The 27,135-nt window shown below is 38.4% G+C and overlaps 1 protein-coding gene across 1 annotated transcript; it reads right to left on the bottom strand.

Annotated features, from left to right (window-relative positions):
* Window positions 1-1,395: 1,395 nt before the first annotated feature.
* Window positions 1,396-27,135, bottom strand: LOC139946041 (uncharacterized). The gene is made up of 12 exons (XM_071943626.1): window positions 27,003-27,135; window positions 17,206-17,363; window positions 16,586-16,706; window positions 15,757-15,923; window positions 14,014-14,186; window positions 12,640-12,799; window positions 11,364-11,449; window positions 10,076-10,196; window positions 8,890-8,985; window positions 6,015-6,154; window positions 3,054-4,971; window positions 1,396-2,957 (listed from the first exon to the last, which is right to left on the bottom strand). The coding sequence occupies exons 2-12, from the start codon at window positions 17,336-17,338 to the stop codon at window positions 2,107-2,109; spliced, it is 3,966 nt and encodes a 1,321-aa protein (XP_071799727.1). The 5' UTR covers window positions 17,339-17,363; window positions 27,003-27,135; the 3' UTR covers window positions 1,396-2,106.

Below are 27,135 nucleotides of genomic sequence, written 5' to 3'. Positions count from 1 at the left end.
TAAAGTAACATAGAACACCTTTTGGGACTTGTGTCAATTTATGGGAAAAAATAATAAACATTCTAACATTATCAGGCTTTGAATTTTGTTCTTGAAGAGTCTTCTTCTGTGACTTTGCAGAGGGCACATCAGCAAAAGCCCAGGGCCGAAATTTAATAGAGTTGCTAAGCACAAAAACTTGCTTAGCATGACATTTTTGCCTCGATAAAAACAGGATTACCAACCAAATTTCTATTTGTTGGATACTGCTTGTTACTGGTATTCAGCTGTTGTTTGCTTATCCTGAAAATCAAGTGAAAATTTGCTTGGTAATCCTGTTTTTATAAAGGCAAAAATTTCATGCTAAGCAAGTTTTTGTGCTTAGCAGCTCTATGAAATTGGGCACAGGTCACCAAGCACTTGGTGTATCTCGCTTTCAAAAGCGCTATATAAAAACTGTTAAATATTACTATTATTATTATTATCATTATTATTATCATTATCATTATCATTATCATTATCATTATCATTATCATTATCATTATCATTATCATTATCATTATCATTATCATTATCATTATCATTATCATTATCATTATCATTATCATTATCATTATCATTATCATTATCATTATCATTATCATTATCATTATCATTATCATTATCATTATCATTATCATTATCATTATCATTATCATTATCATTATCATTATCATTATCATTATCATTATCATTATCATTATCATTATCATTATCATTATCATTATCATTATCATTATCATTATCATTATCATTATCATTATCATTATCATTATCATTATCATTATCATTATCATTATCATTATCATTATCATTATCATTATCATTATCATTATCATTATCATTATCATTATCATTATCATTATCATTATCATTATCATTATCATTATCATTATCATTATCATTATCATTATCATTATCATTATCATTATCATTATCATTATCATTATCATTATCATTATCATTATCATTATCATTATCATTATCATTATCATTATCATTATCATTATCATTATCATTATCATTATCATTATCATTATCATTATCATTATCATTATCATTATCATTATCATTATCATTATCATTATCATTATCATTATCATTATCATTATCATTATCATTATCATTATCATTATCATTATCATTATCATTATCATTATCATTATCATTATCATTATCATTATCATTATCATTATCATTATCATTATCATTATCATTATCATTATCATTATCATTATCATTATCATTATCATTATCATTATCATTATCATTATTATTATTATTATCATTATCATTATTATTATTATTATTATTATTATTATTATTATTATTATTATTATTATTATTATTATTATTATTATAGTGTTATATGCATAAAATAACAAGTCTGCGAAAATTTGCAAGAGAATAATGTTGCAAGAGAAGAGAGTAATGAAAGAAAAAACGCCCATCTAAAACTCCTTTGGGTTGAACAAAGAAAAATAACTTCAGCTTGATTTGAACCATCGACCTCCATGATTAATGGCAGGCGAGGTCGTTAATAGTTAAAATTTGTCTTTGTTCAACCCCCAAATTGTTTTTAAAATTACCCGGTCAGTGTCCCCGTTTGTTTTTATTTGATATCTGAAATAGAAAGTCGCATTCCCTTAAAGGTGATCCCTGGCTGCTGTTGTTAAGGTTGTATCGTAAACTTCTTGTGTGATCACTGGGTATACGGCATTTAACAGTTACATGGCTTCTGAGTGGCACCCCCATTGATTGATAAAAAATAAGCATTACAAAAAAAGCATTACAAATTTACATGTAAATCTAACCTTTTGAGTCAAATCAGCCAAAAAATCAGACTTGGTAAAGAACTAAATATCTTTAAAAGCCTTAAATTCATCATAAAAATAAGCTTACTGTATTTATTTGAAATACATATATTAACTGCATGAATAATATCGGCACATGTGGGTATAAATTTGCTTCTTCCAAAAACAAGTATGTGAAAATACTTTTGGGTTTAAGCACCATCAACTTTTAAATATAACGATAATGTATAAGACCAGCTTTGATGTACTTTAATATACAGAGTTGATACCTGCTTTATGAAGTTGGACTTGCTACCCTGGCAATGTTCTGCATTTCATCATGGGTAACGTAGCCACCATCGGAGTCCTGTCTCTCACCCTTTGCATCACCCTGTTTGCCACTCTGTTGATCAACATGGGTTGCATCAACCTCTTCCCCGCCTGTCAGCTCAAGATCAAGCCCATGAGTCAAGTCGCCCCCGTTTAAGCTGAAATCACCATTGGTGACATTTAGGGGTTGACTAAGAGGAGAAAGGAAAGGGATCTGATCGGGGACAACACTAGTCGTATGGGTTGAGTTAGCAACGACCTGGTCATCATTGGGTCGGTTCTGGGTTGTAATGTCATTTCCTTGGATCATAAATTCGCTAGCGTCGTTGGTGTCATCATCTGATTGTTCGCCGTTGCTGCTTCCTTCAAAGTTGTTGTTACTATTCGTGGAGGTGACGTCAGGGGTGTTCGACGCTGGACCGGGTGACGATACAATATCAAACACCTGTTCTGGGGTGACGTAATCGTTAGGACTCGGGGCATGTTGAGGGTGGTTGTTTGCGACGGGGAACGCTTCTGCTTGTGGCATGGGAAAGCTATTAAGTTGCTTTTGATCAACATAGTCAGAATGAAGATTAGGTGTAGCGGTCAAAGCATTTCTATTGTCAGTCCGTGGGTTTTGAATTTCAGGTATCATTCCTTGGGTCACATACCCATTCCCTTCGGGTATCATTCCTTGGGTCACATACCCATTCCCTTCGGGTATCATTCCTTGGGTCACAAGCCCATTCCCTTCGGGTATCACTCCTTGGGTAACATAACCATTCCCTTCGGGTATCATTCCTTGGGTCACATACCCATTCCCTTCAGGTATCATTCCTTGGGTCACCAGCCCATTCCCTTCGGGTATCACTCCTTGGGTCACATACCCATTCCCTTCAGGTATCATTCCTTCATTCCCTTCGGGTATCACTCCTTGGGTCACATACCCATTCTCTTTGGGTATCATTCCTTGGGTCACAAGCCCATTCCCTTCGGGTATCATTCCTTGGGTAACATACCCATTCCCTTCTGGTATCCTTCCTTCGGGTATCATTCCTTGGGTCACATACCTATTCCCTTCGGGTATCCTTCCTTCGGGTATCATTCCTTGGGTCACATACCCATTCCCTTCAGGTATCATTCCTTGGGTTACATACCCGTCCCCTTCGGGTATCCTTCCTTGGGCCACATGATCCCCTTCGGGTATCCTTCCTTGGGTCACATACCCATCCCCTTCTGGTATCCTTCCTTCGGGTATCATTCCTTGGGTCACATACCTATTCCCTTCGGGTATCCTTCCTTCGGGTATCATGTCTTGGGTCACATACCCATTCCCTTCGGGTATCATTCCTTGGGTTACATACCCGTCCCCTTCGGGTATCCTTCCTTGGGCCACATGATCCCCTTCGGGTATCCTTCCTTGGGTCACATACCCATCCCCTTCTGGTATCCTTCCTTCGGGTATCATTCCTTGGGTCACATACCCATTCCCTTCGGGTATCCTTCCTTCGGGTATCATTCCTTGGGTCACATACCCATTCCCTTCGGGTATCATTCCTTGGGTTACATACCCGTCCCCTTCGGGTATCCTTCCTTGGGCCACATGATCCCCTTCGAGTATCCTTCCTTGGGTCACATACCCATCCCCTTCGGGTATCAGTCCTTGGGTCACATACCCGTCCCCGTCTTGCTCCGTCTCAGCATCTTCCTGGTCAAGACTTTCCGAATCGCCTTGGACAGTTACATAATGTAAGGGGACATCGTCGTTCGGCGATGCCGTTCTCATAAAACTAGGTATAAGTAAAGCATCGAGGCCCATGGTAGTGTCTCTGGGCGACAGTGCCATTAATGGTGAAGCAGTGTGGTTCAAGTTGGGACTGATCTGTAGCAAATCTGGTCGAGGAATATTTTGCAGAATATCATCATTTAAGATAAACGGGGAATCCTCAAAATCACTGTCTTCATTCTCGGCTTGATGCTGATCTGATGGGTTAATTCCCATCCTCAGATACTCATCATGAGGTCCTAAGCCTCCCGTCGCCTGATTTTGAAATCGAGGATTGAGCGGAGACGGGTGATTTGCTCTGTCCCGCAGTCCAACCTGGCTGTAGGATTCTGTTGGATTCGTTCCCAGTACATAAGGGGCATCTAAATCATCTTGAGAAGCTGACCGTGCGGCAAAGCCTTGCTGGGTGTTGTTGGCTACGCTACCATCGATGGTGTAGCTACCATCGATGGTGTATGCAGCATTGTCTTCACTGACCGGGGCGCTTTCTTTTGGATGTCTCTTTCCACCAAACTTGGTAGGTGTACCCCTCTGCTTACCCCCTGCCCCGTGAGTAGGTAGTAAAGCAGCCATTCGTGTGTATGCATCCATTGAAGCGCCTTCTTCACAACCGGCATCCTCGGGGCGTGGGTGCAGCTCCTGAAAGCCATGAAAGCCTCCTCCTATAGCACCTTTTGGGTCTTCCTTTTTCACTGGTGACAACCCATCTTTGGTCATTGTTTGGTAGGCCATGTCATCATTCCTGACAGGCAAGTAGCTTCCACCGCTACCTACAGAGACAGGGCTACTTGCCAGACCACCACCGCCATACTCATCAAAACAAAACTCTCCGCTCCTTGACCGCATGTCCCTGAATCCTGGCAGCAGAGGCTGACTTTCAAAGGTGTGCATTTTGATTGTATCTCCGGACACTTCGATCTTTCTTGGTTTGTCGATGATGTCAAATCCGTTGGTCATCACTCCGTCCTCCGGAACCAAATTGACAAACAATCCATGTGGAATCAAGTCATCAAAGATTTCTGTTTCTCTGTTTGTTGTGTTTGCGGAGTACAAATTGTCAGTCTGTGGAAGGGAAAAACAAACAAAATTTTTCAAAAGCACAGATGACTTTTGTCTCTTTAGATGACCACATCATACATTAAAGGGAAGGTACACGTTTGGTAATTACTCAAAACAAATATTAACTTGAAAACTGACTTGGTTTAGAGCATTGGAGAGCTGTTGAAAGTATAAAAAACATTGTAGGAAACGACTCCCTCTGAAGTAACGTAGTTTTTGAGAAAGAGGTAATTTCTCACTAAAATAATAAAAGACTAGCTAGAAGTCTTATTCTTATATGAAAACACACAAATTCATCCAACAAGGGTGTTTTTCTTTTATCATTTTCTTGCAACTTCGATTACCAATTGAGCCCAAATTTTCACAGGCTTGTTATTTTATGCTCATGATGAGGTACACCAAGTGAGAACACTGGTCTTTGACAATTACCAAAGTTGTCTTCCCTTTAACATTTGATCTGCATATAACTATCATGCAAAGAAAACATTGAAGCCCCTAAAAGCAATAGAAAGATAAAACAATCATCAAATTCAAACCAACTTTTTGTTTTAACTCACAACATGAAGCTTCATTTGATCTACAAACCAAGAACCAAGCCTTTTTAAAAATGTGACCCACTACGTGAAAATGAGTCAGATGTCGCCCAATGCATTATTAAGTTATGGACAGTTTTTTAATGTGGAAAAAACAAAATCTTTTTAAGATCTTTATTTGCATGGTTAACCTTGAGAACACTTACCTTAAGGCTATGAAAACAACAATTTTGTGATCATACTAATGTCTTATTTGTATCCTTTTGCGCGCAATGGTAGTTTAAAACATCACTTTACTTGTAATTCGTTTTGCAGAAAAGGTTTTGTATATGCTAATTTCAAACTGGAGTAACTCAGCAACGCGACACACCCCAAAGCTTAGACTTATACCAAATTACTGCTGCTGGTGTGTTCTTTCCAGCCATGCATACAACTCAATTCTTGAAATTGTCAACATCTGACTCATTTTCACGTAGCGGGTCACATATTTATCAATCAAACAGAAATACTTACAGTTAGTTGTGAGCGAATTTGAATGTCTGGAAACCTAGTCATGGACTTCTTAACCCTTTGGTAGATGCAAACCAATGAGATGATCAAGCCGATAGTTAAGCCACAAGCAATGAGGACTGGAATAAAGCTGACTGGAGCCGCTGCAATGCATGAAAAAAGAAAAGAAAAAAGGTCTACTGGTTTGTCGATTTTTGTCGACTAGAACTCTGCTGATCAGAAACACCAGAGCTTGAATTCAGTGAGCTAACACTATAAAACCTACAAGAAAGAAAGCGTAAAACAGGGACTTGAACCTACACTTTGCTGATCAGAAACATCAGAGGTCTACTGGTTTGTCAATTTTGTCGACTAGAACTCAATCAGAACATGTGTGTCAGAACCTGACTTGAACCACTTCGCTGATCGTAACACCAGAGGTCAAGTCTGGTGAGCTAGCACTATAAAGCCTCAACACGGAATAAAATCGTGAATTGAACCCACACTCTGCTAAACAGAAACACCAGAGCTTAAGTGCCATGAGCTAGCACTCTGAGGCCCAACTATGGGATAAAGTGTAAAACAGGGACTGGAACCCACACTCTGCTGATCAGAAACACCAGAGCTTAAGTGCCATGAGCTAGCACTCTGAGGCCCAACTATGGAATAAAGTATAAAACAGGGACTCGAACCTACACTCTGCTGATCAGAAACACCAGAGCTTAAGTGCCATGAGCTAGCACTCTGAGGCCCAACTATGGAATAAAGTATAAAACAGGGACTCGAACCCACACTCTGCTGATCAGAAACACCAGAGCTTAAGTGCCATGAGCTAGCACTCTGAGGCCCAACTATGGAATAAAGTGTAAAACAGGGACTGGAACCCACACTCTGCTGATCAGAAACACCAGAGCTTAAGTGCCATGAGCTAGCACTCTGAGGCCCAACTATGGAATAAAGTATAAAACAGGGACTCGAACCTACACTCTGCTGATCAGAAACACCAGAGCTTAAGTGCCATGAGCTAGCACTCTGAGGCCCAACTATGGAATAAAGTGTAAAACAGGGACTGGAACCCACACTCTGCTGATCAGAAACACCAGAGCTTAAGTGCCATGAGCTAGCACTCTGAGGCCCAACTATGGAATAAAGTATAAAACAGGGACTCGAACCTACACTCTGCTGATCAGAAACACCAGAGCTTAAGTGCCATGAGCTAGCACTCTGAGGCCCAACTATGGAATAAAGTGTAAAACAGGGACTGGAACCCACACTCTGCTGATCAGAAACACCAGAGCTTAAGTGCCATGAGCTAGCACTCTGAGGCCCAACTATGGAATAAAGTATAAAACAGGGACTCGAACCTACACTCTGCTGATCAGAAACACCAGAGCTTAAGTGCCATGAGCTAGCACTCTGAGGCCCAACTATGGAATAAAGTATAAAACAGGGACTCGAACCCACACCCTGCTGATCAGAAACACCAGAGCTTAAGTGCCATGAGCTAACACTCTGAGGCCCAACTATGGAATAAAGTTTAAAACAGGGACTGGACCCACACTCTGCTGATCAGAAACACCAGAGCTTAAGTGCCATGAGCTAGCACTCTGAGGCCAAACTATGGAATAAAGTGTAAAACAGGGACTGGAACCCACACTCTGCTGATCAGAAACACCAGAGCTTGAGTGCCATGAGCTAACACTCTGAGGCCCAACTATGGAATAAAGTGTAAAACAGGGACTGGAACCCACACTCTGCTGATCAGAAACACCAGAGCTTAAGTGCCATGAGCTAGCACTCTGAGGCCCAACTATGGAATAAAGTATAAAACAGGGACTCGAACCCACACCCTGCTGATCAGAAACACCAGAGCTTAAGTGCCATGAGCTAGAACTCTGAGGCCCAACTATGGAATAAAGTATAAAACAGGGACTCGAACCCACACTCTGCTGATCAGAAACACCAGAGCTTAAGTGCCATGAGCTAGCACTCTGAGGCCCAACTATGGAATAAAGTGTAAAACAGGGACTCGAACCCACACTCTGCTGATCAGAAACACCAGAGCTTGAATTCGGTGAGCTAACACTATAAAGCCTACAAGAAAGAAAGCGTAAAACAGGGACTTGAACCCACACTCTGCTGATCAGAAACACCAGAGCTTAAGTGCCATGAGCTAGAACTCTGAGGCCCAACTATGGAATAAAGTATAAAACAGGGACTCGAACCCACACTCTGCTGATCAGAAACACCAGCGCTTGAATTCGGTGAGCTAACACTATAAAGTCTACAAGAAAGAAACATAAAACAGGCACTCGAACCCAAACTCTGCTGATCAGAAACACCAGAGCTTTATTCCGGTGAACTAGCAATTGAAAGCCCAAACATAGAATAAAGTGTATAACAGGGACTCAAACCCACACCCTGCTGATCAGAAACACCAGAGCTTGAATACGGTGAGCTAACACTATAAAGTCTACATTATGAAAGAAATTGTAAAACAGGCACTCGAACCCAAACTCTGCTGATTAGAAGCACCAGAGCTTTATTCCGGTGAGCTAGCAATTGAAAGCCCAAACATAGAATAAAGTGTATAACAGGGACTCAAACCCACACCCTGCTGATCAGAAACACCAGAGCTTGAATTTTGGTGAGCTAACACTATAAAGCCTACATTATGAAAGAAATTGTAAAACAGGGACTTGAACCCACGCTCTGCTGATCCGAAACACCAGAGCTTGAATTCGTTGAGCTAACACTATGAAGCCTACATGAAAGAAAGCGTAAATCTGGTACTCAAACCCCACACTCTGCTGATCAGAAACACCAGAGCTTTAGTCCAGTGAGCTAAGCCCCATCATGGAAGAAACAAAGAGTAGAACCCAAGAATGATAAGACTCACCTGGCAATGGATCAATGCTACAGTCTTCTTGTGGGGATGCTCCCATTGAGTTGACAGTCTGTATGCTGAATTTATAATGTGCCGAAGGATCAAGATCTGTAGAGAAATCACGTCAAAATACAGAATCAGATCAAGTGGGATCAAGGTTGTCAAGTGGGATCAAGGTTTGCATTTGGGATCAAGGTTTGCAATTGGGATCAAGGTTGGCAGTTGGGATCAAGGTTGGCAGTTGGGATCAAGGTTGGCAATTGGGATCAAGGTTGGCAATCAGGATCACGGTTGGCAATTGGGATCACGGTTGGCAATTGGGATCAAGGTTTGCAATTGGGATCAAGGTTGGCAAATGGGATCAAGGTTTGCAATTGGGATCAAGGTTGGCAAATGGGATCAAGCACACAACGTATCATGATTTCCCTTGTATAGCAGAGCAAAATGCTACAAAAAATGTATCAGTTGTACACAAAAATCACCATTTAGGTCTACTACTCAATATTGGCATTCAGTGTACATAAGTTCAAGCTATTGTTTTGCTATGCAAAATTATATGGGTTTTACTAACCATCCAATGGCATAGTGAGGTATCAATATATTTTTGGTTTGTGGTAACACCATGTGAGTGTCTACTTGCCAGGTAGAGTTTGTTCTTTAGAGAAATGTCTTGCTATGTATTCTACTACCGAGGAGTAGATTTTTTGGATTTACTTTTTTAACTACTACCTGGGCGGAAAGTAGAAAATTGGCTGGGACTACTGCTTTTAATTTAGCCCAAGTGCACTACCACAGAGTGAGTTCCTTATTGGTCTCAACGTTTCGTCCAGCTTCCTCCAGTAATTGTCAGGAGACTTAACATCGTCAGGAGACTATGCAAAATTCCTGGACAAAATCGCTCCCTGAGTGTTTATCAGTACCTTTTTCAATACTCAAGCATTCACAAGTGACTCAAACAAAACTTTAGCTGCCCCACGCATCTGGAACTCTCTACCACTTAATCTTAGATCTTGTCTTTGTACCACAAAATTCAAATCTCTTCTCAAAACTTATCTTATGTCACAGGTTTTCAAGGACTAATTTTGTTGTGTCTGTTTTTCTTTGTTTTGTTTTTTGGGGTTTTACTGCGCCTTGAACACCCATCAGGGTGAATATGTGAGCATTACAAGTCTTAATATTATTATTATTATTAACTTACCAGGAATTATGTGCGATGTCTTGTTGGGTTCCACTGAGTACGACTTAATATCATGACCTTGTTTGACAGTGATATTAAAACCAAGTATTTCTCCGTTGGATTTGAATGTATCATTCTGGCGCTACGAAAAGAAGAAAAAAAACCCAGACATGAACAAAATACACTTCAATAAGCTGAAAATTGGGTTTAGAAATGATCTTTACATTCTCATCTGTTGATGCTAAGTTAAGATCGATACACGTCTTATGTTTATAAATCTTCAACAGCTTTTTGTGAAGATGTGCCCAGGGCCCAAATTCATGGCTCTGCTTACCACGCAATTCTGTGCTTACAGACAATAGAATTATATGTGCATCACAGGGCACCGTAAGCACAGAATTCTTCAGTACGCCGAGTCATCAAGACGTCAGAAAATCTCAAAATCTGCTCACAGTCAGAAATAGGGACATGGGGCCAGATCTGTGTCTAAGCACCCACACCTCAAGTCTATGAGTGTGTGCACAAATAAACAAATGGGCATGTAACAAAATATTTCAATGGATTCAGGCATTTGTAAGATCCAGAAAATGAAGATCACAGTCATAAGTTATTATAGAGGACAGCTTCATTACTAAACTCATATCTTATTTTTAGGTGAGTATTATATTAGTATTACAAGATATTCAGCTCGGGGACTTCCTCTATTTTTTGACATTGGGATTATTATTATTATTATTATTATTTATTCAGCCATTTCATAAAGAACAATAACAATACATGTAATTGCAAATAAGATTATAGTAAAAGGAGAAACAAAATTAAAAATTATGTTGAACAGAACTACATAAAGGCATACATGCTAAATAATGGCAACTAAAGCACTGGTCCTGAATAATGATGACTGACATAAGGTTTGGATACAACAAGAAACATGTGAAGAACAGATGAGAGAGTACATAGGGTAGATTGGGAGAGGACAAGAAAAAATGGTGGAGAGGGAAGAGCAGGGAACTAGGGCCAGAGACAACCCATTTCAAGCTGGCCAGGATTAACAAAAGAGTACTTAAATGTGCATACATGTATCAATCTGCACTGGATAGACAGAAGTGGAACTCCATCATAACCAGGGTCACAAAGGGTCAGCCATGAGTCATTGGACGACGACTTAAACCCTGTGACCCTAAAGTCTGTCTCCAAAGTAGGGACGGTCCCTATAAATAGTGACAGTTGGAAGTTAAGAAACCTGCAGAGGTGCAATAAAACACCACCACACTTTCGTGCAGATTTCAGTTTGACGAGCACAACGTACCTCCCATGTTAGAGTGACCACCCTCGTTTCTCCATCACTGCTGGGGTCTGCCTTGCAGTGGAAATTGCTTGGCGGGACCTTCGGGGCTAGAGGTGGAAACCAGAAGAAAATAACATTTATTGTACTGTGATTGTCTGATGACCATAGACTGTGCAAGTCTCGCGGTCACCAGCGCGAGAAAACACGACAAATAAACAACTTTGTTTTACAAAATCGAATCTTTGCTTTAAACTATTCTTAATGCCGAATCTAAACAACAAAAATACTGATTACAGCTGGTTTAAATTAGTTTTAGCTTCTAAAACAAATGTTCAATTAATAGGTTACACAGTTTATGTAAAGACAAAATCAAAATTCTGGGACAAGGATGTTTATTTGATCTTAAATTTTTTTAAACCCCTTTAGTAAATCTATGCTTGAATGTGAAACTTTGAAAGCTGGTTTGAACGCGGATGCACGATGGTCGCAAGAGCGTTAGACTACGCGTGACACAGTCTAAAGAGGAAGCCGACGCTTGGACGGCCATTGAAAGGACTAATACACCCCGCTCGACCAAAACAAGCCACTGCGTAAGCTTCGTGATCGGAGATGGGCACAAATTCTTAATTTTTGTCAAGGAAGCTGACCTGAGGTCAAGTTCAAACATCGGTTTTTCTTTGTTATTTTGTTTATTTTTTCCCCCTTTTATATATATATGTTGTTCAAATATGCGCGAGACTTGCACAGTCTATTGCCAGTCTAAAGGGGGAAGTGAGTCCCCTTCAATCTACAAAGTGGTAACTTAAATAATAATGATAATGATAACGATAACGATAACGATAACGATAACGATAACGATAACGATAACGATAACGATAACGATAACGATAACGATATTGATAATGATAATGATAATGACTGCAGCAAGAACTCTACAAAGTTTTGACAGGGCTTTCCTTCCTGCAGCTGTTACGGTTTGCTGCAGCTGTTACGGTTTGGAACAGCCTACCATCATTGGTTATTTCAGACATTACTACCCAGGGCATGCAGTCATTCAAATGTAGAGTTATTAAATACCTTGAGTAGATGCCCTTTTTTAAGGCAATTGTGATTACGAATTTCTCGTTTGGAGTTTAACGCACAGTTAGCCTTTTTGTGACCCAGATGGCCGATCAATCTCAAACTTCTACAGGTTTGTCAATGATGGTGGATTACATAAAGTGCTTGTTAACACTGCCAGCAACTGTTTTGTAAGCAAAACAAAAAAAAATTCTGTAATGTTGCTATATTTGTTTACCTATTTCTGATGTGCGGTGTTTGGCTTCCTCTGAATATTGACTCTGATGTACAGGCCTGTACTGGGTGAACGCTTTTATTCTCACATAATACAGACCATATGGTTCTGTCAGAGCCACAAGAGAGTATGTTCCATATAGTCGCGATGAAGTTATTACTTCCTGTAAAATAAAAATATATCAAATCAAAACACAGTTCGCTGGGATGTTTAACCCATTAGGTATAAACAAATTGGGGGGGAAATCTACAAGACCAAAGGGATTGTTGCTCAAAATGTTTTAAACAAGACTTGAACAGTTTAACATGTGTAATATATCAACACTAAAGGGCACTATACCCACAACCCTTGTTACCAAGCCATGAGTTACTCTGATGAAATAACGTGTATCTTACGCAGCCACCAAGAAATAAGTGGATAACTTTACAGAGCATAACTTCCAGATACACAGAGTAACCCATGGCTTGAGAAGGGTTGTGGGAATAGCGCCCTCTAGTGTTGATATATTACAACATGCATACTGTTTTTATTCGAACAAGCACTAATGACACACGGCGTACATGTACATGTAAGAGAAGATTTATCCAAATTGTCTTCATGGGCATTACTCTATCGAATAGACCCATTGCATGTGACGTCACACGCCCTCAATGCGCCCTCACTGGGGTCAAGGGAGGCAAATGATTGCAGTTCTTTGTGCAAGAAAACGTGAGCATGAGCTCAGCATCAGTGTTGCGTTTTGCGTTATGCAATGGGTCTATTGAAAGGTGTTTATCATCAAACTGAAAGTCAACACATATTAAGACATTGTTTGAGATAATATCAAAGTCTTACATAGCGCATGTAGGCCTATCTACCAAACAAGGTACTCAAGGCGCTTAGTAGTGACATTAGTACAGAAAGATAGGTTATTGAAGTTATGAGTTCTGAGACCCAATTATGTAGCACCTTATAAGGGTGAACAAGGTGCTACTGTTAGCAGCCACAGCCAGGAACACCATTTTCTCGTTTTGATAAGTGCACTGGGTACTTTTACATGCATTACACAACACATGGGACCAACGGCTTTAGGTCCCATCCGAAGGACGAAGCAATGGATTAAGTGTCTTTCTTAAGGACACAAGTATCACTGCTGGGGGATTCGAACCCACACTCTGCTGATCAAAAACACTAGAGTTTGAATTCGGTGCTCTTAACCGCTGTGATATACTACACAGTTAGGTTCTACATGTACTATCCAATTGAAAAACACTTGTAAGACAGCTGCCCTTGACCAGTCATGAGTCTACTGACCAGTCATGAGTCAACTGGCCTCGGGTCTGTGGTCCAGTGTAAAAATAAAGCCCTGCTGTTCCAGAATAAAATGAAATCGCTTACCTTTACGTCTTTCCATGTTTGGTTTTTACCTTCCCATTTGTACTGGATTGTGTACCTCAACATTGTTGCAAAATTGTGGCCTATGGAATCTCCTGGTGGGATATGCCACGTTATTTCAAGCACAGATTGGCTCTTATTCCTTATCCTGACATCGTAAGGTGGACCAAGTACAGCTGTGTGCAGGAGAAAATGGGCAGCATTACATAACAGGGGTCGGAGGTCAGAGTCTATGTTGACAAAGGTCAGGAGTTAGGATTTTTTTATGAAACAATATCAACACAATGGTCTTTCCAGGACACTGTAACAAATGCTTCTTTTTTTCCGATCTTGTGAGAAAAAATGGCGAAAAATAGAAAATTTCTGACTTGCCACCACGAAAATTTAATTTTTCAGTCAAACCTCAGAGATCTGAGACACAATTCATTCATTCATATGAAGCGTTTCTTAGAATAGATTCAAATGTTTTTTCAGTGGAAAAATATCCAAATAATATAACTACATGATTTACTTCGAAGGGAATCCTTTCTGAAACTAGTTCATTTGATAAACAGCTGTCAGTGCTTCTCAACAAGTATGTTTTCACAGTCATGAATGTTTTGTTCACCAATCTATGACCCTAACTTCAATACAAATTCTACACACAGAGCTAAACAATAACTTCCAAGCTGGCAGAAAAATGTTGACTGGTGATTTAAAGGCACTGGGCACTATTGGTAATTACTCAAAATAATTATTAGCATAAATCCTTACTTGGTAACGAGTAATGGGGAGCCGTTGATAGTATAAAATATTGTGAAAAACGGCTCCCTCTGAAGTAACATGGTTTTTGAGAGAGGGTTACAATGCATTTTATAATGCATCTGAAAGCACACAAATTTGAGCAACAACAGTGTTTTTTCTTTCATTATTCTCATTGCAACTTTGATACAATCGAGTCAAACTTTTCCCAGATTTGTTATTTTATGCATATATGCTGGATACACTACTGGTCTTTGACAATTACCAACGGCCTTTAAAGGGTCTATGTAACTTTAGTAGGACAAAAAACACAATGTCCACAGATTTACGCTAAACTTACACAGTTTGAAGATAATGATAGTAGGAAGCTTCCCTGAAAATTTTTGGGAAATGAGTAAAACAATGTCATGAAAATTATTTCAATCATTTACAAACGTATTTTCATGTCTTTGTTTTACTCATTTCTCAAAAACTACAGCACCTCAGTAAGTAATATTTGAAGGGAAGCTTTCCACTATCATTATCTTCAAACCCTGTAAGTTTAATGTAAATCTATGGACATTTTGAAAAGGTACCCAAATCCTTTAAAGGGAAGGTACATGTTTGGTAATTGTCAAAGACCAGTCTTCTCACTTGGTGTATCCCATCATAAGCCAAAAATAACAAACCTGTGAAAATTTGTGCTCAATCGGTCATCGAAGTTGCGAGAAAATGATGAAAGAAAAACAACCCTTGTTGGACGAATTAGTGTGCTTTCAGATAGGAATAAAAGACTTCTAGCGAGAAGTCTTATATTATTTTAGTGAGAAATTACCTCTTTCTCAAAAACTACGTTACTTCAGAGGTAGTTGTTTCCCACAATAATTTGTACTATCAACAGCTCTCCAATGCTCGTTACCAAGTCAGTTTCTAAGTTAATATTTGTTTTGAGTAATAACCAAACGTGTAACTTCCCTTTAAACAAAGAAATCCAAGAGTGTTTAATTGTGCGCAACAATTACTTACTTTCATTTTCAGGACTGAACCTCAAGCTGTCTGAGGCGACAGAGCCATAGGAGTTTGTAGTGTTGACTTGGTAATAAAACCCGCTGTATCTTCTTGGATCATGAGTGCAGCATATGGTTCCTTCACAACGACTGGTTTTATTCCCGGTCTTCCATGTGTGGCCCTCACTATCAAACAATAACAACTTAAACTTATTACAGATATTTATTTATTTATTTCCGAATTTATTTATTATAATCAGGGGTGAGAGTCATTGCTTTACAAAAAAGTCTGAAACTTGGATACAAATTCAAAGGTAGGTTGAAATGATGCCATTTCTACTGTTTGGTAACCCCTGGGGTTATAGATTCCAAGGAGCTTTTGGAAACAGTATCCAAAGCACCAGAGAAGTAGAACCAATGAGCAGGATTTCTTTATGTGTGGAAAAAATTAGTGTATGATTTTCTTCACCAGGCCGACATAAAAAGTCTGAATTCAGCCAAAAGTCTGAACAATCTCATCCCTGAGTGACACATCCCTGAATAACAGCACATTTAGCAAGAAACGAGAAGAAATGCCCAGTTTTAGATATGGGAGGAAAACCCAAAGTAGGAGAACCCACATAATCATAGGAGCTGAAAACCCAATCCACATGTAAGGCACCGATCTGAGGTGGGACTCGCACCAAAAGCCACAAAAATGAAAGGCAGGGAAAGAAACCTCAGAGCCAAGAGCCAACCTGATCCCCCCTGATGCAATGCTAAATGATTCAGTCATAAAAATTGCCCAAATTACTCGGGTGGGATTCGAACCCATGACCTTTGCACTTCTAGACCACTGTTATACATACCTGTTACTCAACCTATGTTGTAAAAGCTCAGTGGCATTTACGTTGTCTCCGCTCACCCAACAGCAGTAGGGGTTCATGAAATTATTGGACGTGCAGGTTAGGTTGGTTGCTCTAACTGGAACTGTAATCAATTCAATTCAAGTCAACATTTACATCATACTATTCTTCCCTTCGACCTACTTCCCTCTTCTTGTCACTCATAGGCCCGAGAGGGAATCGACGTACACTAGTCACCGAATTATGCCAGTCAATATGTGTTTTATAACACACCTCAGTCTTAAAAGTGAAAAACAACTTGGAAAAGAAAGGAAGTTTTTTAGTTGCAGCAGTTCACTGTTCACGTCAAGAGCATGAGAGAGGGCACTGTAACTGGTCACTCGCCAGGCACTATTCCACAAAACCCACACGCACGATCACTAGGCTATATTAGTTCATCCGACGTGACCGTGTTTCAGACAACCAGAATACAGAACAAGCAATTGAGGTGTGTTAAAAGATTTATTATTTTATTCTTTTAGTAAAAGTACTGTGAAATAACGTAACTTTTTTTATCTGCATCAAACTAAAATATAAATTCTCTTTTGATTTTGAGGGACTGGTTAAGCCTGAAATTGACTTACGTAAATGTTGACTGTTACTGCTATTGCCTCCACCAATAGTTAGAACTGCAAAGCTTGCTCCAATGTTATGAAGAACGAACACAGCCAGAAAGTACACCCAACTAAAGGCAATTCCTCTCTCACGACAAACCATCTTGTATTTTTCCTAAATTAAATTTCTGCAAAAAAAAAAAAAAATAACAATAACAATAGCAATAGCAATAGCAATAGCAATAGCAATAGCAATAGCAATAGCAATAGCAATAGCAATAGCAATAGCAATAGCAATAGCAATAGCAATAGCAATAGCAATAGCAATAGCAATAGCAATAGCAATAGCAATAGCAATAGCAATAGCAATAGCAATAGCAATAGCAATAGCAATAGCAATAGCAATAGCAATAGCAATAGCAATAGCAATAGCAATAGCAATAGCAATAGCAATAGCAATAGCAATAGCAATAGCAATAGCAATAGCAATAGCAATAGCAATAGCAATAGCAATAGCAATAGCAATAGCAATAGCAATAGCAATAGCAATAGCAATAGCAATAGCAATAGCAATAGCAATAGCAATAGCAATAGCAATAGCAATAGCAATAGCAATAGCAATAGCAATAGCAATAGCAATAGCAATAGCAATAGCAATAGCAATAGCAATAGCAATAGCAATAGCAATAGCAATAGCAATAGCAATAGCAATAGCAATAGCAATAGCAATAGCAATAGCAATAGCAATAGCAATAGCAATAGCAATAGCAATAGCAATAGCAATAGCAATAGCAATAGCAATAGCAATAGCAATAGCAATAGCAATAGCAATAGCAATAGCAATAGCAATAGCAATAGCAATAGCAATAGCAATAGCAATAGCAATAGCAATAGCAATAGCAATAGCAATAGCAATAGCAATAGCAATAGCAATAGCAATAGCAATAGCAATAGCAATAGCAATAGCAATAGCAATAGCAATAGCAATAGCAATAGCAATAGCAATAGCAATAGCAATAGCAATAGCAATAGCAATAGCAATAGCAATAGCAATAGCAATAGCAATAGCAATAGCAATAGCAATAGCAATAGCAATAGCAATAGCAATAGCAATAGCAATAGCAATAGCAATAGCAATAGCAATAGCAATAGCAATAGCAATAGCAATAGCAATAGCAATAGCAATAGCAATAGCAATAGCAATAGCAATAGCAATAGCAATAGCAATAGCAATAGCAATAGCAATAGCAATAGCAATAGCAATAGCAATAGCAATAGCAATAGCAATAGCAATAGCAATAGCAATAGCAATAGCAATAGCAATAGCAATAGCAATAGCAATAGCAATAGCAATAGCAATAGCAATAGCAATAGCAATAGCAATAGCAATAGCAATAGCAATAGCAATAGCAATAGCAATAGCAATAGCAATAGCAATAGCAATAGCAATAGCAATAGCAATAGCAATAGCAATAGCAATAGCAATAGCAATAGCAATAGCAATAGCAATAGCAATAGCAATAGCAATAGCAATAGCAATAGCAATAGCAATAGCAATAGCAATAGCAATAGCAATAGCAATAGCAATAGCAATAGCAATAGCAATAGCAATAGCAATAGCAATAGCAATAGCAATAGCAATAGCAATAGCAATAGCAATAGCAATAGCAATAGCAATAGCAATAGCAATAGCAATAGCAATAGCAATAGCAATAGCAATAGCAATAGCAATAGCAATAGCAATAGCAATAGCAATAGCAATAGCAATAGCAATAGCAATAGCAATAGCAATAGCAATAGCAATAGCAATAGCAATAGCAATAGCAATAGCAATAGCAATAGCAATAGCAATAGCAATAGCAATAGCAATAGCAATAGCAATAGCAATAGCAATAGCAATAGCAATAGCAATAGCAATAGCAATAGCAATAGCAATAGCAATAGCAATAGCAATAGCAATAGCAATAGCAATAGCAATAGCAATAGCAATAGCAATAGCAATAGCAATAGCAATAGCAATAGCAATAGCAATAGCAATAGCAATAGCAATAGCAATAGCAATAGCAATAGCAATAGCAATAGCAATAGCAATAGCAATAGCAATAGCAATAGCAATAGCAATAGCAATAGCAATAGCAATAGCAATAGCAATAGCAATAGCAATAGCAATAGCAATAGCAATAGCAATAGCAATAGCAATAGCAATAGCAATAGCAATAGCAATAGCAATAGCAATAGCAATAGCAATAGCAATAGCAATAGCAATAGCAATAGCAATAGCAATAGCAATAGCAATAGCAATAGCAATAGCAATAGCAATAGCAATAGCAATAGCAATAGCAATAGCAATAGCAATAGCAATAGCAATAGCAATAGCAATAGCAATAGCAATAGCAATAGCAATAGCAATAGCAATAGCAATAGCAATAGCAATAGCAATAGCAATAGCAATAGCAATAGCAATAGCAATAGCAATAGCAATAGCAATAGCAATAGCAATAGCAATAGCAATAGCAATAGCAATAATAATAATAATAATAATAATACGGTACATTTGTTTGGCCCTTGAAACTTGAATAAATTTCCCCCTCCAGGATAAAAAAAAAACAACAACATTTGTTTGGCCCATAATATAGTAGTTGCGATAATAATACGGTACATTTGTTTGGCCCTTGAAACTTGAATAAATTTCCCCCTCCAGGAAAAAAAAAAAACAACAACATTTGTTTGGCCCATAATATAGTAGTTGCGATAATGTAACCCTCCTCCCGCCGTCGGGAGGAGGGTTACGCTATCGCAACTAATAATATAGGAGCCTGGATGCGCAACACAAAACATAAAACAATGAAAAACAAAATAGCATCTTAAAGCAATTGTTACAAACAAAGATTCAAAAGCGCAACAAATTGTAAATTTGACTTTCATAATAAAATGTCTTGTTGAATGATCAGTGTGAAAACAATGCAAATTTCTTTTTGACAAATTCACCCACATTTTTTAGAAATAAACATTAACAACTGGAGTTCTTGAGGAAACCAAAGAGGAAACCAATGGCTACCTTACTTTTGTGTGTGTGAGAACTGTTTTTCGCAGCAACCTAAGCCTTACCAGGTGGTGCTGGCGAAAGTACCACCGTGGGCCCTATATACAATTTTCGTTGAAGTCTCAAAAAAAAATGTAGTCCCTACCATTGTGTAAAAGTCACGCTGATTTGTGGTTTTTAACAGACGTTTTGCTTCTTTAAATGCTATCAAATGTGATGTGCCGTTTAATCACTATATTGGATGCTACTGAAAAAGCTTTGCCTGGAAAATGTGATAGTCGTTGAGGAAAACATCTTGTGTCCATAAAGAGTGAAAAGAAACATGATTTCTAAGCACATTTACACACAACAGCAATGGCGCACGGTACTCAACACTGCGCGCCTGAACGAACCGCAAAGCAAAGAAAATTTCCATTACTTTGACTATTTCCTTATCTTTTGTCGAAAGTTACGTTTGGTGCGTTCGATTAGCTTCCGGGGTCGACCTCGGTGTGCTCATTCAAGTGGCTTTAAAAACAACAAAAATCCAGGACGAACGTGTGCAGATATGTATCACGTTATAATAATGCATTTTAATAATAATAATGCATTAATGCGCCATCTATCTAGTATAAGACCCTATTCTGAGGCGAAGAACAAAACACAATACATACAACAAATAAGAAATATAGAATACAATGAAAAAAGTATACAATGAATAATCTACTGTCAATACATGTATTAAAGAGCTAAGTGTATGAGGATTTAAATAAAATAATGAGTTTTCAGCAAGTTTTTAAACAATCGAAGAGAACTACAGCATCTGATGGTAAAGCATTCCAATGTTTAGGAGCACAAGCGAAAAAGGCACGATCGCCATACCACGAGGAAGTTCTAGGAATACGTTAAAAAGGACTTAGCAGAAGAACGAAGAGTGCGAGAGGGGGCGTAAGGTACAGGAAAATTTGCATTGTAAGACGGGGTTAAGCCGATTTGAGATTTAAGTGCAATAAGTAAAATTTTGAATTGAATTCGATTTCGAACGGGAAGCCAGTGAAGTTCTACCTGGAAAACAACCCGCATCATCACATGACCCTTCTCCTGGTGACGTCCGTAAACCTCCTCGGGTCAGCCCCAAGTGCCCGCTTGTGGATAGGGTCACTTGAGGCTGGCGCCCGAGGTGCACTGACGTGATGATGCGTATTTGGGTTTTTTTTTCAGGTGGAACGTGGGTAAAAAATATGCGACTTTTCCAAGACGAACTTGGGGTAATTATCTGCCCACGTTCGTCCTGGATAAAATAAAATACGCCACCCGGATGAGCACACCGGGGTCGACCCGGGGAAGCTAATCGAACGCACCCATTGTGTTCATGTACTGTACCCTACTTTTCTCAAATAAACATTAGTGTACGAAGCGCGCACTGCATGCATAAACCTTGCAGAACTTAGACTTGATTCAAGTTTTAGATTTGTTCTGCATCTGAGCCACGAAAAACGCCCCCACATTTATAGCTATCACGCACTCGAAGGCTAAATGACGAAGAAAGATCACAAGAGGGCGCTGTTTGTAGCGGGTAAAAGGACGACTAAAAAGCCACGATCAAAGACTTGGAACCAAGTATATGCAGAACTGTGAGAGGTAATGGGAGACTTTGAGGCGCAAGGAAGCATGCAGCAGGTAAATTGCCATTGTTTGCGTAGTTCTGAGCAGGCGCACATTACCGAGAACAACAGATTGCAAAAGAACTATGGATTATTGAAGTTACGCGCCATTTTACGCAAAAGGTCTAACAAACCGTACCGAGTGTAGTGGTCAGTAAATAAGAAATCCCCAGTGAGCCACCCTGTAATTTTGCAGGTTTGTAGGGAACAATAAAACTCCATAATATTGAATTTAAAACAATTTCTGCCACGTCGTTTTTTTTAGATATATAGACTTTTAAAGTACGGATTTTTGCAGTCACGCACCATGTTTAACAATATAAAGGTTTGTTTCTTAGCGAGTGGGTAACATACCGTACCGGTAATGGTCTGTAAAATAAGAAATCCCCAGTGAGCCACCCTGTAATTTTGCAGGTTTGTAGGGAACAATATAAACTCCATAATATTGAATTTTAAACAATTTCTGCTGCGTGGATTTTTAGATATAAAGATTTTTAAATTATGGATTTTTGAATTTACGCACCATGTTTTACAATGCAAAAAGTTTATTTCTTAGCGAGTGGGTAACAAACCGTACCGGTAGTAGACGGTAAAATAAGAAATCCCCAGTGAGCCACCCTGTAATTTTGCAGGTTTGTAGGGAACAATATAAACTCCATAATATTTAATTTTAAACAATTTCTGTCGCGTAGTTTTTTATATATAAAGTTTTTTTAAACACAGATTATTGAATTTACGCACCATGTTTTACAAATGCAAAAGGTTTTGTTTCTTAGCAATTGGGTAAAATACCGTACCGGTAATGGTCAGTAAAATGAGAAATCCCCTGTGAGCCACCCTGTAATTTTGCAGGTTTGTAGGGAACAATATAAACTCCATAATACTGTGGCGAAAACTGCCTTGCGTTTTAGAATTAATTATAGAGTTGCTGAGACAACTTAAATGCTATCTCTTTATTTATAATGTCTTGCTTATTCACCATTATTGTAAGTTTAACTTCAGCTAAATTTAGTGTTCACACATTTGGTTGTGCGTATTGGGCTGTGCGTTCGCGTGCACTTTACGCACACGCTTACAAACTGCTAGCGCGCACGCTACCAAAGGTGTTAACATTTGTTTTCTTAACGCTTATAATTAACCAATCGGTTCTCTGGCTTAGTGCAGCGCGTACGTCTGCTAGGCCATAAAGGGAGACGAAAACCAGAGCTCGGGGCTCAGTCGCTTCCAGACTAGAGATCGCCACTCAAGGCCTCAAGACCTCAAGACCTCAAGACCTCAAGACCTCAAGACCTCAAGACCTCAAGACCTCAAGAACTCAAGACCATCCAAGACGTCAAGAACTCAAGACCATTCAAGAAACACACACACACGCAAAACGATGCTACTCACTTTAATCAATGGCGATTCTCATTAGATAGTTACTACACGAGCAGCCACGCTACCATGTACTGCTGCGTGCGAATAATGAACCAGCGAACTGATTGATTACAGAAGCTTAAGTTAATACCGTTTAAATCAAGAGAGGGCGCTATGTACATTTTGTGATTGAACATGATTGAATAAAATACACACTGTGTAGTTCCTTGCGGTTAATGTCAACCCTCTGTTTGAAACACTGATTTATTTCAATGTGCCTCATCAGTAGAGTTTAAGGACAATCCCCCCAATATTATATTTCATCCTTCCCCTGTGACTTCTTCAGATTCCAGAGTGGCGGCTTGGTTAAATTCATAAGAACCATACCCCACCCCGGAATCGTTACAATACAGAATTTTAAAAAATTTCTGCCGCGTCGTTCTTTAGATATATAAATTTTTAAAGTACGGCTTTTTGAAGTTACGCATCATGTTTAAAAATGCAATAAATTTATTTCTTAGCGAGGGGGTAATTCATACCGTACCAGTAATGGTCAGTAAAATAAGAAATCCCCTGTGAGCCACCCTGTAATTTTGCAGGTTTGTAGGGAACAATATAAACTCGATAATAAAGAATTTTTAACAATTTCTTCCACGTCATTCTTTAGATATATAGATTTTTAAAGTATGGATTTTTGAAGTTACGCACCATGTTTAACAATATGCAAAAGGTTTGTTTCTTAGCGAGTGGGTAACATACCGTACCGGTAATGGTCAGTAAAATAAGAAATCCCCTGTGAGCCACCCTGTAATTTTGCAGGTTTGTAGATATCAATATCAACTCCATAATATTGAATTTTAAACAATTTCTGCCGCGTGGTTTTCTTTAGATATAAAGATTTTTAAAACATAGATTATTGAAGTTACGCACCATGTTTAACAATATGCAAAAGGTTTGTTTCTTAGCGAGTGGGTAACATACCGTACCGGTAATGGTCAGTAAAATAAGAAATCCCCTGTGAGCCACCCTGTAATTTTGCAGGTTTGTAGATATCAATATAAACTCCATAATATTGAATTTTAAACAATTTCTGCCGCGTGGTTTTCTTTAGATATAAAGATTTTTAAAGTACGGCTTTTTGAAGTTACGCATCATGTTTAAAAATGCAATAAATTTATTTCTTAGCGAGGGGGTAATTCATACCGTACCGGTAATGGTCAGTAAAATAAGAAATCACCTGTGAGCCACCCTGTAATTTTGCAGGTTTGTAGGGAACAATATAAACTCGATAATAAAGAATTTTTAACAATTTCTTCCACGTCGTTCTTTAGATATATAGATTTTTAAAGTACGGCTTTTTGAAGTTACGCATCATGTTTAACAATGCAATAAGTTTATTTCTTAGCGAGGGGGTAATTCATACCGTACCGGTAATGGTCAGTAAAATAAGAAATCCCCTGTGAGCCACCCTGTAATTTTGCGGGTTTGTAGGGAACAATAAAAACTCGATAATAAAGAATTTTTAACAATTTCTTCCACGTCATTCTTTAGATATATAGATTTTTAAAGTATGGATTTTTGAAGTTACGCACCATGTTTAACAATATGCAAAAGGTTTGTTTCTTAGCGAGTGGGTAACATACCGTACCGGTAATGGTCAGTAAAATAAGAAATCCCCTGTGAGCCACCCTGTAATTTTGCAGGTTTGTAGATATCAATATCAACTCCATAATATTGAATTTTAAACAATTTCTGCCGCGTGGTTTTCTTTAGATATAAAGATTTTTAAAACATAGATTATTGAAGTTACGCACCATGTTTAACAATATGCAAAAGGTTTGTTTCTTAGCGAGTGGGTAACATACCGTACCGGTAATGGTCAGTAAAATAAGAAATCCCCTGTGAGCCACCATGTAATTTTGCAGGTTTGTAGATATCAATATAAACTCCATAATATTGAATTTTAAACAATTTCTGCCGCGTGGTTTTCTTTAGATATAAAGATTTTTAAAGTACGGCTTTTTGAAGTTACGCATCATGTTTAAAAATGCAATAAATTTATTTCTTAGCGAGGGGGTAATTCATACCGTACCGGTAATGGTCAGTAAAATAAGAAATCACCTGTGAGCCACCCTGTAATTTTGCAGGTTTGTAGGGAACAATATAAACTCGATAATAAAGAATTTTTAACAATTTCTTCCACGTCATTCTTTAGATATATAGATTTTTAAAGTATGGATTTTTGAAGTTACGCACCATGTTTAACAATATGCAAAAGGTTTGTTTCTTAGCGAGTGGGTAACATACCGTACCGGTAATGGTCAGTAAAATAAGAAATCCCCTGTGAGCCACCCTGTAATTTTGCAGGTTTGTAGATATCAATATAAACGCCATAATATTGAATTTTAAACAATTTCTGCCGCGTGGTTTTCTTTAGATATAAAGATTTTTAAAACATAGATTATTGAATTTACGCACCATGTTTAACAAATGCAAAAGGTTTGTTTTTTAGCAATTGGGTAAAATACCGTACCGGTAATGGTCAGTAAAATGACAAATCTCCTGTGAGCCACCCTGTAATTTTGCAGGTTTGTAGGGAACAATATCACCTCCATAATATTGAATTTTAAAGAATTTCTGTCGCGTCGTTTTTTATATATAAAGATTTTTAAAACATAGATTATTAAATTTACGCACCATGTTTAACTAATGCAAAAGGTTTGTTTATAATAGTGATTTATTAGCAATTTCTGCCACGTGCTTTCTGAGATATGGATTATTGTAGTTATAACGCTTCATGTTAAAAATGCAAACAGTCTCAGTCTCTTAGTGAAAGGGGAACAAACCATACCGGCAGACGGTAAAATAAGAAATCCACAGTGAGCCACCCTGTAATTTTGCAGGTTTGTAGGGAACAGTATAAGCCAAATTATGTTGGATTCTAAACAGTTTCTGCCGCGTCCTTTTTGAGATATGGGTTCTTTAAGTTATGTACAATGTTATTGAATAATAATACCCTTGGCCTCAGAAAGCTTAATATGTGCCTTTGTCATAGATTGCTCTTTTCATTTGCATTACACATTGTTCGATCCGTCTGATTACACTAGTGAGACTTTTTTCAACCTTATCCTTTTCTGGGTGAAATAATCTCTCAAAAGGTCTCAGTGTTCTAAAGGAAATACAACTCCTTTCTGACTCTGAATGGCCTTTTTGGTATTATACAAATTTTGCAAATGGCCTTGTTGAGACACCGTAGTAATTTGTATGCGCGTGAATGTGAGGCTGAATCCGGTGCTAGCGTGACACTAGTCTTGGCCCAAGACGATGGTGCTTGATTCTACACTCTGCAAGATGGTAGCTTGCAGAGTGTAGTCTAGATTTCGAGCCGTCCACGTAACTAAATCATACCGTGGCGGGCGCGCTTTGGCGATTCAACCGCGCGTAGTACACTATCCAGAATCAAGCACCATCGTCTTGGGCCAAGACTAGCTTGACACTGAATCCGGTGCTGAATCCGGTGCTAGCTTGACGCTGCCTACATGTAGATAGTGAAAACAATCGAATAGCCTACACTAGACCCAGTGACTGGGGCGCTAGATTCCTTTTTTCGAAATTTTGACAATAAATTATGTCAAAATTTCGGGAAAAAAAGAATCTAGCGCCCCAGTCACTGGCTCTAACTTCCTAAACCTCGCCTAAACAACATAATAATGTAAACAAATAATGTTAACGTGATGTAGGCCTATGTCAACTAAAAACTAATCTCAAAACATTTTAATACTTACAAACAACTGTATTTACATCACAAACGACGAATTTGCATCCTGAATCGCGTATCTTCCAGACGTACTCATGTGATGTCAGGTTAATTGATAAGTTATGTCTTAAAACATGTAAAACGAACGGTGTTTTGTCACA

This window comes from Asterias amurensis, chromosome 13, assembly GCF_032118995.1.
Source record: "Asterias amurensis chromosome 13, ASM3211899v1".
Classification (NCBI taxonomy): domain Eukaryota; kingdom Metazoa; phylum Echinodermata; class Asteroidea; order Forcipulatida; family Asteriidae; genus Asterias; species Asterias amurensis.
Note: the sequence above shows the minus strand (reverse complement) of the source record. Positions and strands in the feature narration are given on the sequence as shown.